Raw genomic sequence first — 13,948 nt, 5'->3', positions numbered from 1 at the left:
GAGGCCATGATTTATTTATTTCATATATTTATTCGCTCATCCATCCATCCACCATTATTTCTTCTTTCTTTATTTATTTCATGATTCATTCATTTATTTATATATATATTTATTTATTTATTTATTTCATGATTCATTCAGTGAAATATGAGTATGTAAATAAACAGAAACAAACACCTGGGAGGTGCAGTGATACAGTCAAACTTTTACCTGTTATTAGAATGATAATACAGCTTCAATTTTCATATTCGCTTTCCAGGTTCGTTATTAGAATACATTCAGGCATGAAAATGTCAGCGTTTTATTTTCCAGCATTTTTTTTAACGCTGAAAAAACACGGAAGAAAAAAAATCACGCAAAAATACGTAAAATAAATCTCCGATAAACAAATTGCAGGATGTCACAGGATCTCTACCTGTTGCAGAACGATCGAAAAACATATTTGCCAACCCCGCTAAGGAGACACGTGTTGGGCGCTTTCGTCAGCAAGGGAACATGTGGCCCCGATATCGATGAACTTTGTTGTGTGCAGCCTGCAGCGCATTTGCTGCGCTTGTGCGGCAAAAGATCTGGCAACTCCGTTGTGATTTCGCTTGCGGGCGAGGAAGCTGGAGGAAATGACACGTGTGATCATAATGATTGAGTGTAACCTGCGATTGTATGAAAGCTTAAGCTTTACAGTCAATTGTGATACAAAATAAAAAGGGCTACTTTTAAATTGATTCCACTTCGAATCGAGAGCATTTTTGTTCCCGACCGAGACTCGATCCCAAATGCTACTGGCCACTGCAAAATTAGGGCAAGGCCATTGTGGCCGCGTAAAGTTCTTGTTTTTCAGGGCATTAAGGCCAAATGAAAGGGCACCGCGGCAATGGCCGCCGCGAAATTCGAGCACTGCACCCATAAATCACTAAATAAATTCATCAGGTTTGTTGATAAACATTATAGAAGATTTCATTGAAACAAAACCAAAAGTAAACTCACTGTTTGACGGTTTCGCCTATCATGGTCGATAGGCATCATCAGAATGATGGTTGCAGATCCATACTTCCGGTGGGACGTAGCCCGACTGAAGAGGGTGTTTTATCAGCCAGGAGAGGATCATACACATGACTAAGGAAGTGTCCAAGACCAAAACAAACTACACTCGTCAAACCCGCAAGCAATCTGCGAGTGAACAGTCAAAGTCGGCTATTGCGGATCATGCGGTCCAGCAAAACCATGTTATCAATTGGGACAATGCCAAAATTCTTTGTAAGGAAGATGATGCCAATACAAGAAGAATTAAAGAATCCATTTGGATCAGGAGACGAGGTCCGAACGTCATGAACCTAGACGAGGGGGCCCACTTCCTGAGTCACGTGTATGATCCTCTCCTGGCTGATAAAACACCCTCTTCAGTCGGGATACGTCCAACCGGAAGTATGGATCTGCAACCATCATTCTGATGATGCCTATCGACCATGATAGGCGAAACCGTCAAACAGTGAGTTTACTTTTGGTTTTGTTTCAATGAAATCTTCTATAACATACACCCATATTTTGTCCGATTTTCCATACAAAATATAGTGAAATCATACTATTATCTATAGTGATGTGGTCGACATGCCTTATGTCGACATAATGTCGACGTCGGCACGTATGCCGACATGTCGACATCAAAAAATCATGTCGACAAAAAAATTTTTTTTTTTTTTTTTTTTTTTTAGTTTTCAAAAATATTTTTTTGGCCAGAAAAAGCAAGTTATAGGCCCAAACTGACTTGTTATTCAAGGTTGAAACCAGAGAAATACTGCTACTAAAAAAAAAAAATGCCAATTTTTTTTACAAAGTTGGATGAACTTGTACATTTTGATTACCTTTGCTTCTATTGAACAGTCAGGGACACATTGAATTAGTATGCACTTTTTCAAACTTTGTAAAAAAAAATTGGCATTTTTTTTTTTGAGTAGCAGTATTTCTCTGGTTTCCAACCTTGAATAACAAGTCAGTTTGGGCCTATAACTTGATTTTCTGGCCAAAAATATTTTTTGAAAATTAAAATTTTTTTTTTTTTTTTTTTTTTAGAATTTTTTTTATGTCGACACACTGTCGACGTCCGGTATACTGGTTGTATCGACATGTCGACAATAAAAAACGGTGCCGACCACATCACTAATTATCTATTCCAACTTTGATGACACCTGTCACTTTTTATTCAAGCGGTATTAGAGCGGTTTGATGAGACAGGTGCCCTGTTCAATCCTAGGCAAATCAAGGTTGTATTGATTGCATATTATTTGCTCTGTTGCATTCACACCCGCAAACCTCCTCTCACAAGGAATAAAATTTGTCCAGCGTGACGTCACTAGGCGTTACCGTATCGGGTACTAATAATAATTGGCATGTCTGCAATTGCTATTTGTTCGCTTCATTAGCCCATCTATGCTAATTCATAAAAATGCAAAAAATCATGAATTTGGATGGATTTTACAAATCATTGATAACAACTCCTTTCAACTTATTCTTTAAAGTCACTTACTATCGTTTCCAGCTGATGCAGCATAGAAATTGGCAGCAGGTTGCTGAGATGCTGCTTTCTGTTTCTTCTTGGATGGTTTGGTCTTCTGCAACAAATCCCCCATACAAAGAGGTTAGACTTTAAGGAGCACCAACTCCACCATATGAACATGGAGGACAAACAGATGTCTTTTTCAGAGTCCAAGCCTCACATCCCCACCCAAACCAAAGTTGTGATCCCACTGGAGTTTAGCCAAAGACTGTATAAAATTAGCGCTGAGCCCCAAAACAAAATGAATGTTTATGGTGGGGGGTGGGGCACAGAGCGAATTTCAAAATAATGCTTTATATGGAAATCAATGTTTATAGTCTGGAAAATTTCTGCAATTTTTTTGGCTAACTCCCCACCAGTGGTGTGCAAATCTACATACCTGTTTTGTAGCAGTTTTGGCTGCTTTGACAACATGCTCAGGCAACCACTCGGCGTCAACGCCAAGCGGTGGATCTGGAACAGCGGCTGCCACGGCGCTGGCAACAAGTCTCTGCTTGGCCTTCCTACCCAGATCAGTCTGCATACCACGACAAGCAAACAGTCTCTCCATGACTACTTTCACACGCTGATGACTCCTTACCTAACATGGAGTAAAGAAACAAAACAAAATTGAATTAATATCAATTTTTAAATACTTCTGTTGTACATTAGCACCAGAATATTCTTCCGTGATGCTGCTTTTTGAAGAACCATTTTTCTAAACTTGGAGGAGCCTTTTGCTAAGACCTAGATCCTTATGACTGTCAAAATGTCCAAGCTCGCCCATTTTATCTTTGGTCAGGCAACACAACAATTCAATTTTTGGCCTAATATTGTGGATTGATTAGTATACAAATATTGAATGGTCAGAATATTTTCATGAGGTGAAATAAGGACTGTTCCATGAACAATTCAAATTTCACCAAATGAAAAGAATCTTTCCATTGAACAAATAAAAACATGCAATATTTGTTTATATAACTCATAAATAAATTCCCTTTCTTCCACTTAATTTTATAAATCACCAGGAAAACAAAATAAATTAACAAATACACAAACTATATTTATTTTAGAAGCCACACCCGCACCTATGATTGAGGAGTCGAGGTATGCAGAAGTATGTCAGCATTGCCATGATAGCTGTGTGTGAGTGCAATGGAAAATTGTACTATTGCACTCGAGTGGATTGCACTCACGCAGAGTGCAATAGTCTTTAAAAATAGCAAAAATATATTTGTATGAGTTATATAAGGTTCATGACTGCACATCAGTTGTTTTTAGAGTATTGTGAAAAATTTAAACATTTTGCTTTGGAACTGAAGAATATCCTGAAGACCACAGCCAAAAGGATATTCCAAGGTCAGGGTTCGGTGGCAAAAACCTGGCAAAAACTGTTTTTGCCAGTTTTTGCCTGGTTTAAACCGGCAAAAATGGCAAAAACTCACATATAGTCACTCAAATATTAAAACGTGGCACAGAAAGCTCATAAACAGTAACACACAACTTTTAATGAATCATTCAAACATATTTTTTGTCTCATCAAGTCCTTGAAATGAAAAAGTTTTTAATTTTATGCATGCCACATTTCAGTTAAATGCACTTGAGCAATGAAAATGCATGCCTTTAATTTCTTAATATATTGCTTATAATTAAAAAATCTGGCCTTGTTACACTCAGGAACTTAATTTTGTAACTTAATAATTTGTTTTGAGATGAAAAAACTGAACTATAAATCACTTTTTTCTGTTTTTGCCAAGTGGAAAAAAATGCGGTTTTAACTTAAGTGGCAAAAACCTGCGAACCCTGTCCAAGGTGAAGTCATTATACCCTCATTCATAACCATCACTTTTCACTTATTTTCAATTCTATCTGTGCCACATTTTCTTCTTTTAAATTTGAAAACAAATACAATTTTATCTTTCATTTTCCAGGTGTATTTTTTAGAATCAGGAGCAATTCTTTTGCCTATCACAAGCCAAATAAAATTGACATCCACATCCTTACTCTTTCGGGTCTTTTCTCCAGTTTTCTCTCAAATTCCCAAAGTTCAGACTGCAGCGGTCCATCCGTACCGGTAAACCTCACCATCTCTTCAAACTCAGCAATGGTCTGTATCACCATGGCACGCAGGTTATCCTTCTCCACTGTCAAAACTACAAGAGGAATGGAAGTGAAAACACAATGATTAAGAGTCATTGTTATAGAAACTTATCTTTGACAGAAATGTTACAATACCATTAACCCTACCAGACACTGCTTTTGCTATCGGAAGTTAAAGGAGGATCGAAAAGGAGAGAATATGAACAAAGAAGTCACTTAGACCCCTCGCATGCCAAGCGCACTATCAGCGTCCGGTAGCCACACGGGTTACGCTGGCCTGGCCAGCAAATTTTCTGAGCATATAGCACTTAGGCTGATTGCACCATCGCATCTCCTGGGATTCACGCATGAGCCATGGTTATCATCATAGTATAAGTAGGGTGTAAGACAATGCGAGACACAATTACAGGTCTGTGACCCAAACAACAGCCTCATCCCCATTTTTATTCATCAAAACTGAGATTATGGTATCAAAAGAAAGCTCATATCTTTCTCATTACCCCAATGAAAATTAACGCCCAAGATATTTTTCGTTTAAATGGTGTGAACAAAAACATAGTGATTTGTGGTTACCACGCCGGAAGTGTACGTAATATCCTATGGGGCATTGCTATACACTTTTTGGATTCTCATATCAAAATCGCTGCAGCAATGCAACCAGGGCTGTCAACTCTCACGCATTGGCCGTGAGTCTCACGCATTGAGTCACTTTCTCACGGTCTCACGCCAAGGTATTATAATCTCACGCCTAGGTAGTAAATCTCACACAAAAAGCTGGTAAATGATTAAAATCTCATGCATTGTCATGAATAATTTGTTGCTCCTACCCCCCCAATAGTCAATACCATTCAATTCCCTATAGAAGCCACTGCCTTTATCAATAGTACCCACACTGTATATTTTTTCTTTTTGTTTAGTTTGTCTAGTTAGTACTAGTAGTTTCCTGGAAAATACAGTTTTACATGTAATAAATATATAACCAATGCCATGTGAAATCAAATAGGCTATTCCAGTTGAAATCTTTACACCCCTACATAAGACATGACCTTAATCTCCCACACAGGGAGTGTAGATTTCAAATGGAGTTATCCAATCAGGTAACCCCATTATAAATTCACACTCCCTGTGTGGGAGATTAAGGTCATGTCTTCTATAGGGGGTGTATAAATTTTAACTGGAATAGCCCCATATATCAACACTGTTATCTGCTATACCAGATAAACAAGGAAGTCAGTATCAGTATAATACTTGTTTTTGTTCATTTTATCATGTAAAATCTATGAAAATTATATTTTTCATATAAACATTAATAGTCATATCCCACCCAGTCTTGCAGAATGTGGAGCCCTGGGAATTTAGCAAAAACATGGTTCATTTCTGATATATACCGTATTCATTCCAATAACGCTTAACAAAGTCATTTTGGGTGGGCGCTTATTTTTTACCTTGTTTTTAGTCATCAATCACCGTCTGAAAGTATTTAGTTACTCACAGTTAGTGCGCCCTCACAATATTATGTGTCTTAATTTAATATTATATTGACAAAATGTTTTTGAGGGCGCACTAACTGTAAATAAATGGCGGCCGCCGCGCCAGCAAAAAATACGAATTTGAGACAGAATTAGCTAAAAGTTGGCCTTTTAAAGGCATTTGCAGGTGGTTATTGTGAAGTATTTTTAATATACATCTGCCCACTATGAAATAGCATCATAATTTAATTTTGGTGCACATTTTGGGTGCTTTTGATGCTCAATTTCCCTCATGCATGCATGTAAAATCACTCGACAGGTAAGCTTACTGGAAGTATTTTGACAACATTGGATGGGCGGTTAATAATTTCACATCGTGTTTGTTGCAAAGTCGCTGGGTGGGCGCTTATTGGGGCATGGGCGCTTATTGGAACGAATACGGTACATGTAAGTGTCTGTAATGGGCTATACCAGTTGAAATCCACCCCCTATTGAAGACATTCTGAAATTTTGAAAATCTGATTTCTTGGAAAAGTGGTGTATGGATGGGTCCACTTTTAATTTGATAGCATCCCGACCAAAACCAAACTTGAGTACCCATCTAACTTTATACAAGTTTATATTATACAAATATTAACTGTAGACCTATGAGTGTAATGGTCGAAATATAATCACGAGGTGAAAGGTGGATTGTTCCATTCCACGAGCCGGAACGGCGAGTGGAATGGAACAATACATCTTTCACCGAGTGATTATATTTCGACCATTACACAAATTTAAGACAGTTAATATTTGTTTTTTATATCACTCATACATAAATTCTAGACAGTTCATTGGTTGATTACCGTTTATCATTTTTACTATCACCCTCTCCGTGTGATAGTCTTTACCATCATGTGCTCTGCCGTGAGCTAGTGCCAAGCCGTGCGCTGACTCTTGGACTCGCCGATTTAGTTATGGGGTGGACCCCAAAATGTGAAGCCTATCACGGCAAAACATGGTGTTATGTTGATGCAAAAATGTATTTCCTACCTTAAATAGTGTTTTAGTAATAGAATTTATGCATGAGTGATATAAAACAAATATTAACTGTCTTAAATTAGGTGTAATGGTGAAATATAATCACTCGGTGAAAGATGTATTGTTCCATTCCACTCGCCGTTCCGGCTCGTGGAATGGAACAATCCATCTTTAACCTCGTGATTATATTTCGACCATCACACTCACAGACAGTTAATATTTGTATAATATCACTTATGCATAAATTCTATTACTAAAATACTATTTTAAGGTAGGAAATACATTTTTCATCAACATAACACCATGTTTTGCCGTGATATACTTCACATTTTGGGGTCCACCCCATAATTAAATCGGCGAGTCCAGAGTCAGCGCACGGGTTTACGCAGGGCGACTACTGGCAGAGCACTGTGATAGTAAAGACTATCACACGGAGAGGGTGATGGTAAAAATGATAAATGGTAATCAACCAATGAACTGTCTAGAATTTATGTATGAGTGATATAATTATTGTTATAATATGGAAATGTGTATCATTACCTGCATCACAATCATCAATTGAAGCACTGTACACCTCCTACATGTAGGTAAATAAACAAAAAAAAACATAAACAATGATTTAGATACAAGTCTGAAAAAAAAATATATTTCCTAGGAATAAGCCAAATATCACTCAAGAAAGCAAAATTTCTCACAATTTCTTATGTTGAATTCTTACATGGAGAAGCAAAAAACTTTTCTTCCAAATCAAAAAAATTCCCAAGGAATGAACTTAATTTTTAAGACTAGATTAGATATTTTGAAGAAAAAAAAAATTAATAAAAAAAGTTAAGTATCTCCATCAATTCCTAAAATATGTTGATTAAAACTGAAATGTGTGTATTTAGTGTTTCCAAGCTCAGCCAAAATTCTTCCTTAAATATTTTGTTTGAACTGAAATGTATGCTTCCTGTGTTATGAATCGCTTGATTTGAAGCAAAAAAATTAATAAAAAAAAGTTATGCATATCTCATCATTTTTTTAAATATGTTGATTAAAACTGAAATGTATGTATTTAAGGGCATACTACACCCATATATTGGTTTGATTGGTCTAAAAAAATATTTTTTCATTTATAGCTAGGCGATATATGCACGGATCATGTGAAAAATATATTTTTTGTTTACTGTGTATCCTAGTAACTCAGATCTGTGTTTCATAATAAACTATAATTTATTCTTTTCAACATGTTCAAGTAGGGTACATGAATAGAATACATTAAATCCTTTGTTATACTCTCTATAGAAAATCTATAGTGGTGCATGCAAAATATAAAACACTGAATAAATTAAATAAACACTTACACAATGGATGAATAGTCATTAGTCAATTTAATTATATAATGTGTTGTTAGGAGAAGAAAAGGCTATTAGGTCACCGTATGTCAGGTTATAGGTCAATTGGTTCAGGACTTCAGGTCAAATTTAAGCATCAATTTTGAATACACATGTAAGAGTCTGCGATATCATAATGAGGAATAATTTTGATATTCTGTCTTTAACTGGATATATATCGAGAAGTGCAAGGTGGATATACTAATACATTTGTATACCTTGGGATGTAAATGGTGAGTACAATTTAGAATGCCTAGTTGAGATGGATTTCACAAATAAATATAAAATAGTTACCAAAATCACAAAAGTTAAGCTTTACGGAAAACTACCCAATATGGTGGTATAGGTGACAAGAAATACAATTTTTTCAACATTGCTGCAGTATGGTTGTGGTAACCTGTTACCTGGGGCTTAATTATGTTTCAGTGAAATAATGTCGCAAGTTAAAAATACAAAATATAGCTCAACATTGAAAATAGAAGCATTTTAACCAGTTCCTTTTTGATAGTTGTGGAGCACCAAGTTCATGAAGTCATAAAAGAAATCAGGAACCACTTATTCCCATTTTACATATCAACTTTATTTCCCTAATGTGTTAGCAACACATATCCAAAATTTTAACGAAATCCGTTGATAGTAAGCTTTCCAAAATGAAGTGAATTTAAATCATCAGTGATGTACCACCTTTTGGCTTCTACTTTTAAAAGCATGTAAGCTACGTTGATACCGATGCCACCAATAAAACGAGAAGATTTGCCCTTCATTTTGCATACCACTTTGTCCAATTTTTTTGTAATTTCTTCACAAAATGCAAAAAATGCAAAAAAAAAATCAATGGGTGTAGTACCCCTTAATGTTTCCAAGCTCAGCCAAAATGCTTTGTGAAATAGTACTGAAATGTATGCTTCCTGTGTTATGAATAAATTTAGCAAAATAAAGAAATGAAAAACTTTTGTTTCAGTTCTTTGTCTATACATTTATATTAGCTTCAACATGTGAAACTGAAACATGTTCCTATTTCAGTTTCCCCACAATTTTTACATGTAGGCCAACATGCATGTTTCTACTCAAGGGCTCAGTGTAAATACTTTCAAATGAAATGTATATATCAAAATGTTAACAGAAAGACCATGTCAGAATAGAGTCTAACATTCGGTTTTCAGTCTTCCGTTTCTCAAGCATGCTTTTTATCCTTATTTTGCTTAATTTAATATTTCAATTTTAATATGTCACTAATACATTTACCCATGAAAATCACAACCCACTTCCTGAATTGGCTGCATGGGAAATACCCAGTTCTTATTGTGACGCAGGCAGTTGCCACGCAAACGGGGGAATCCCCATTCCCCACACTGTGCCTATGCAATGTGTGGTGGATTGCATGAACGACTGCTACCACACATAATCATGACTAAGAAAATGCTGCAATGTCTTAATTACTATACAGTCATGTAAATGCCAGTGCCACTCCTGTACCAGTCACATATAATCACATACAGAAAGTATCTTGATCAATTTGTAATATTAATGTTTTAAAACTTTGAATACGGTACGCAATCAGAGGCTTTCTCCCGAAATTATATGAACTACCTAGAACTAATCTACACCACATTAGCAATATAATTACATGTTTATTTCATAAAACAATGTAAACTTGTTCTGTAAGCGTTGGTGGCAATTTCCCTCATTGCCTACATTTGTATACCTGCATTTGTATGTTACTTTTTGAACAGTGGTTTCCGATTTCAACAGTCTTGCTAGTGTGACCCTACAATTATGTATTAATTGCCAGGGGAGGGAGGGGTACCCATGGGGGGGGGGGGGTACTCAGTACAAATGACCATAGATGGATGTACTACAAACATGGGTCTCATTTTCTGCCATTTGGTATATCAATGCCCCCTTTTTCTAGTCCACTTTTTTGGTCACATATGCATCTAGGTCATTTTTTCAAAATTGTCCCAATTATTCCTGAAAAATAGCCTAATTTGCCAACTTACATGTAGCTGAAAATATATTGATATGTTTTGTTTTTATGTTTTGGTATATTGTGATGGGTCCAAATTTCTTGGAACATAGGTAATATGGATGGGTCCACTTTAAAATTCTCAGCAGCATATCCCTACCCAAACCAAACTTGAGTACCCCCTGACAACAAGGTTCCATATGTAACTTGGCTCAATTCTGCAATGCATCATGGGTAGGCATTTTTTCCCACTGCAACCCTATGCTATGTGTATATTGCATGAATGTCTGCCACCTCACATGATTCTGACTCCAGCAATATCTTATTACATGAGCCAGGCTATTACCACAACATATTCACTGAACCTTGCTATTATTCTTCAACCTGTACATGCCTACATGTGCCAAAAGTTTACACATTTCAACTTTACCAGGGAACTTTCCAAACAAATCCTGCATATTTTTTTGCCGTGAATATCTGATAATCTGGGCTATTCCAATTGAAATCCATACACCCCCTATGGTCGACATGAGACCTTGATCTTCCACATAGGTAGTGTAAATTTCATATGGGGTTACCTGAATGGTTGACTCCATTTGAAATCTACATACCCCTTGTTTAGGAAGATTAAAGCCATGTCTTCCATAGGGGGTGTATATGTAAAGATTTCAACTGTACTAGCCCTTTGCATGGGTAGTTATTTCCTCCAATACCTATGTTGCCATATACATGTATTACAGGGGATTTCCATGCTATGCCACGTGTGTATTATACCCGCATGCGAAGCATGAACGGGTATATTGCCATTCTATGGTTTCTTCTCCTTCTCCTCCTCTTCCTTCTCCATCAAACACAACATTCTGTCAAGGCTAGCGCTAAAACTACAAAGTCCACAGGGCCCATATGTGGTACACTTATGGGCCCTACCTCAGAGATTTATCCTTTGCCCATCTTGGCCCCAGAGGTCAAGGTCACGGGCCCCAGGGGCCCAAATGTAAAAATACAAAGTATGCCGTTTCTCATCAAATGAAGCAGCCTCAGGGCCCTGAGTTGGTACACTGATAGCCCCAGGGTACTCTATATATACAAGTATACATGAGCCCCATATGTCATATATTATGGGCCCCAGGGCCCCAAATGTTAAAATAAGGGGCAACAGATTGACAGGGCTAGCGCTAAAACTACAAGGGCCCCAGGGCCCATATGTGGTACACTGATGGCCCCTACCCCGTAGATTTATCCTTTGCACATCTTGGCCCCAGAGGTCAAAGGTCACGGGCCCCAGGGGCCCAAATGTAAAAATACAAAGCATGCTGTTTCTCATTAAATGAAGCAACCTCAGGGTCCTGAGTTGGTATACTGATAGATCCAGGGGTACTCTATATATACAAGTATACATGAGCCCCACATGTCATATATTATTATGGGCCCCAGGGCCCCAAATGTTAAAATAAGGGGCAACAGATTGACAAGGCTAGCTAAAACACTACAAGGGCACTAGGGCTCATATGTGGCACATGTATGGGCCCTAAGTTGTAAATGTGCCTTTTGCCCATTTTGGCCCCAGATGGTTTAGGCTAGGGCCCCAGAGGCCCAAATGTTAAAACAAAGGGCCCGTCGTGTCTCAGCAAATAAAGTAGCTACAGGGTTTAGATTTGGTACACTAATAGGTCTTCAGCATTATATTATTACTAGGCGGTTACCCGTATTTCGCGGTTCTCGGCTGTCATAATTATTGGCTTTTGCAGATCTCAAACCTGGGCATCCTTGGCCAAAGTTACACCCACCGACCAAGTTTGAGCTCCAATGAATCTTTGTTTTTTGACCTATGACCTCTCAACCGTAGGTAGCTTCAATGAAATCTTTGTTTTTTGACCTATGACCTCTCAACCGTAGGTCTGACAAAAAGGTCACAATGGAACTTTTGTAATTGTTAGTCCAATTTCCACATGTACCCACCAAGTTGGAGGGGCAATTTGAAATTTTGACCTTTCTTGACCTATGACCTCTTAACCGTAGGTCTGACGAAAAGGTCACCGTGGAAACTTTTGTTTGTTAGTCCAAGGTTCACCCACCTACCAAGTTTGAGATCCATAGGGACAATTGAAAATGTTGACATTTCTTGTCCTATGACCTCTTAACCGTAGGTCTGACGAAAAGATCACTGTGGAAACTTTTGTTTGTTAGTCCAAGGTCCAACCACCCACCAAGTTTGAGCTCAATGGGAGCAATTTGAAATTGTTACCTTTCTTGACCTATGCCCTCTTAACCGTGGGTATGACGAAAAAGTCACTGTGGAAACTTTTTGCTTGTTAGTCCCAGGTCCACCCACCCACCAAGTTTGAGCTCCATAGGAGCAATTTGAAATTGTTACCTTTCTTGACCTATGACCTCTTAACCATAGGTATGATGAAAAGGTCACCGTGGAAACTTTTGTTTGTTAGTCAAAGGTCCACCCACCCACCAAGTTTGAGCGCCGTGAGGGCAATTTGAATTTGTTACCTTTCTTGACCTATGACCTCTTAACCGTAGGTCTGACAAAAGGTCACCGTGGAAACTTTTGTGTGTTAGTCCAAGGTCCACCCACCCACCAAGTTTGAGCTCCATAGGGGCAATTTGAATTTGTTACCTTTCTTGACCTATGACCTCTTAACCGTAGGTCTGACAAAAAGGTCACCATGAACCCCACGTGTCACATAATATGGGCCCCAGGGCCTCAAACGCTAAAACATAGGGCCGGCCGTTACTCAGTAAATAAAGCAGCTACAATGTCCAGCTTGAGTCTGCTGATAGCACTTGAGAATTATATTTCAACATATGCACATGAGCCCCATAAGTCAAATATTATGGGCCCCAGGGCCCCAAATGTTAAAGCAAAGGGCCGGCCGTTTTTCATCAAATAAAGCAGCTCTAAAGCTCAGAGTTTGTACACAGATTGCACCTGAGAAATATTGTTATATGTACATACGAGACCCATATGTCACAAAATATGGGCCCCAGGGCCCCAAACGCTAACACATAGGGCCGGCCGTTACTCAGTAAATAAAGCAGCTACAGTGCCCAGCTTAAGTCTACTGATAGCACTTGAGAATTATACTTCAACATGTGTACATGAGCCTCATAAGTCAAATATTATGGGCCCAGGGCCCCAAATGTTAAAAAGGGTCGTCCGTTTATCATCAAATAAAGCAGCTTCAGGGCTCAGAGTTTGTACACAGATTACACCTGAGAATTATATTGTTAATAACACCCACCCCACCCCATTCACAGAAACAATAGCGTAATTATAATAATATAGATGACAGAAACGTTAAGGCTGTTCCAGTTAAATTACATACCCATTGGCTGTTCTATTTAATTTACATACTCCCTCTGAACTGGCCACAAAATAGGCTGTTCCATTTAATTTACATACTCCCTCTGAAATGGCTGTTCCATTTAATTTACATACTACTTCTGGAATAGCTTTCCTTAATCAAATTGCATTATT

The 13,948-nt window shown here is 37.9% G+C and overlaps 1 protein-coding gene across 1 annotated transcript in view; it reads right to left on the bottom strand.

The window, feature by feature from the left end:
- The window catches only part of LOC140168648 (3'-5' exoribonuclease HELZ2-like), a 122,069-nt gene that overhangs the window by 78,663 nt on the left and 29,458 nt on the right, over window positions 1–13,948 (bottom strand). The window contains 4 exon segments of the mRNA XM_072192059.1: window positions 2,522–2,606; window positions 2,931–3,131; window positions 4,535–4,683; window positions 7,660–7,696. Of these exon segments, the coding sequence (XP_072048160.1) occupies window positions 2,522–2,606; window positions 2,931–3,131; window positions 4,535–4,683; window positions 7,660–7,696 (472 nt within the window).

Source organism: Amphiura filiformis, chromosome 13 (genome assembly GCF_039555335.1).
Source record: "Amphiura filiformis chromosome 13, Afil_fr2py, whole genome shotgun sequence".
Lineage (NCBI taxonomy): Eukaryota > Metazoa > Echinodermata > Ophiuroidea > Amphilepidida > Amphiuridae > Amphiura > Amphiura filiformis.
This window is presented reverse-complemented; position numbering and strand designations above follow the sequence as displayed.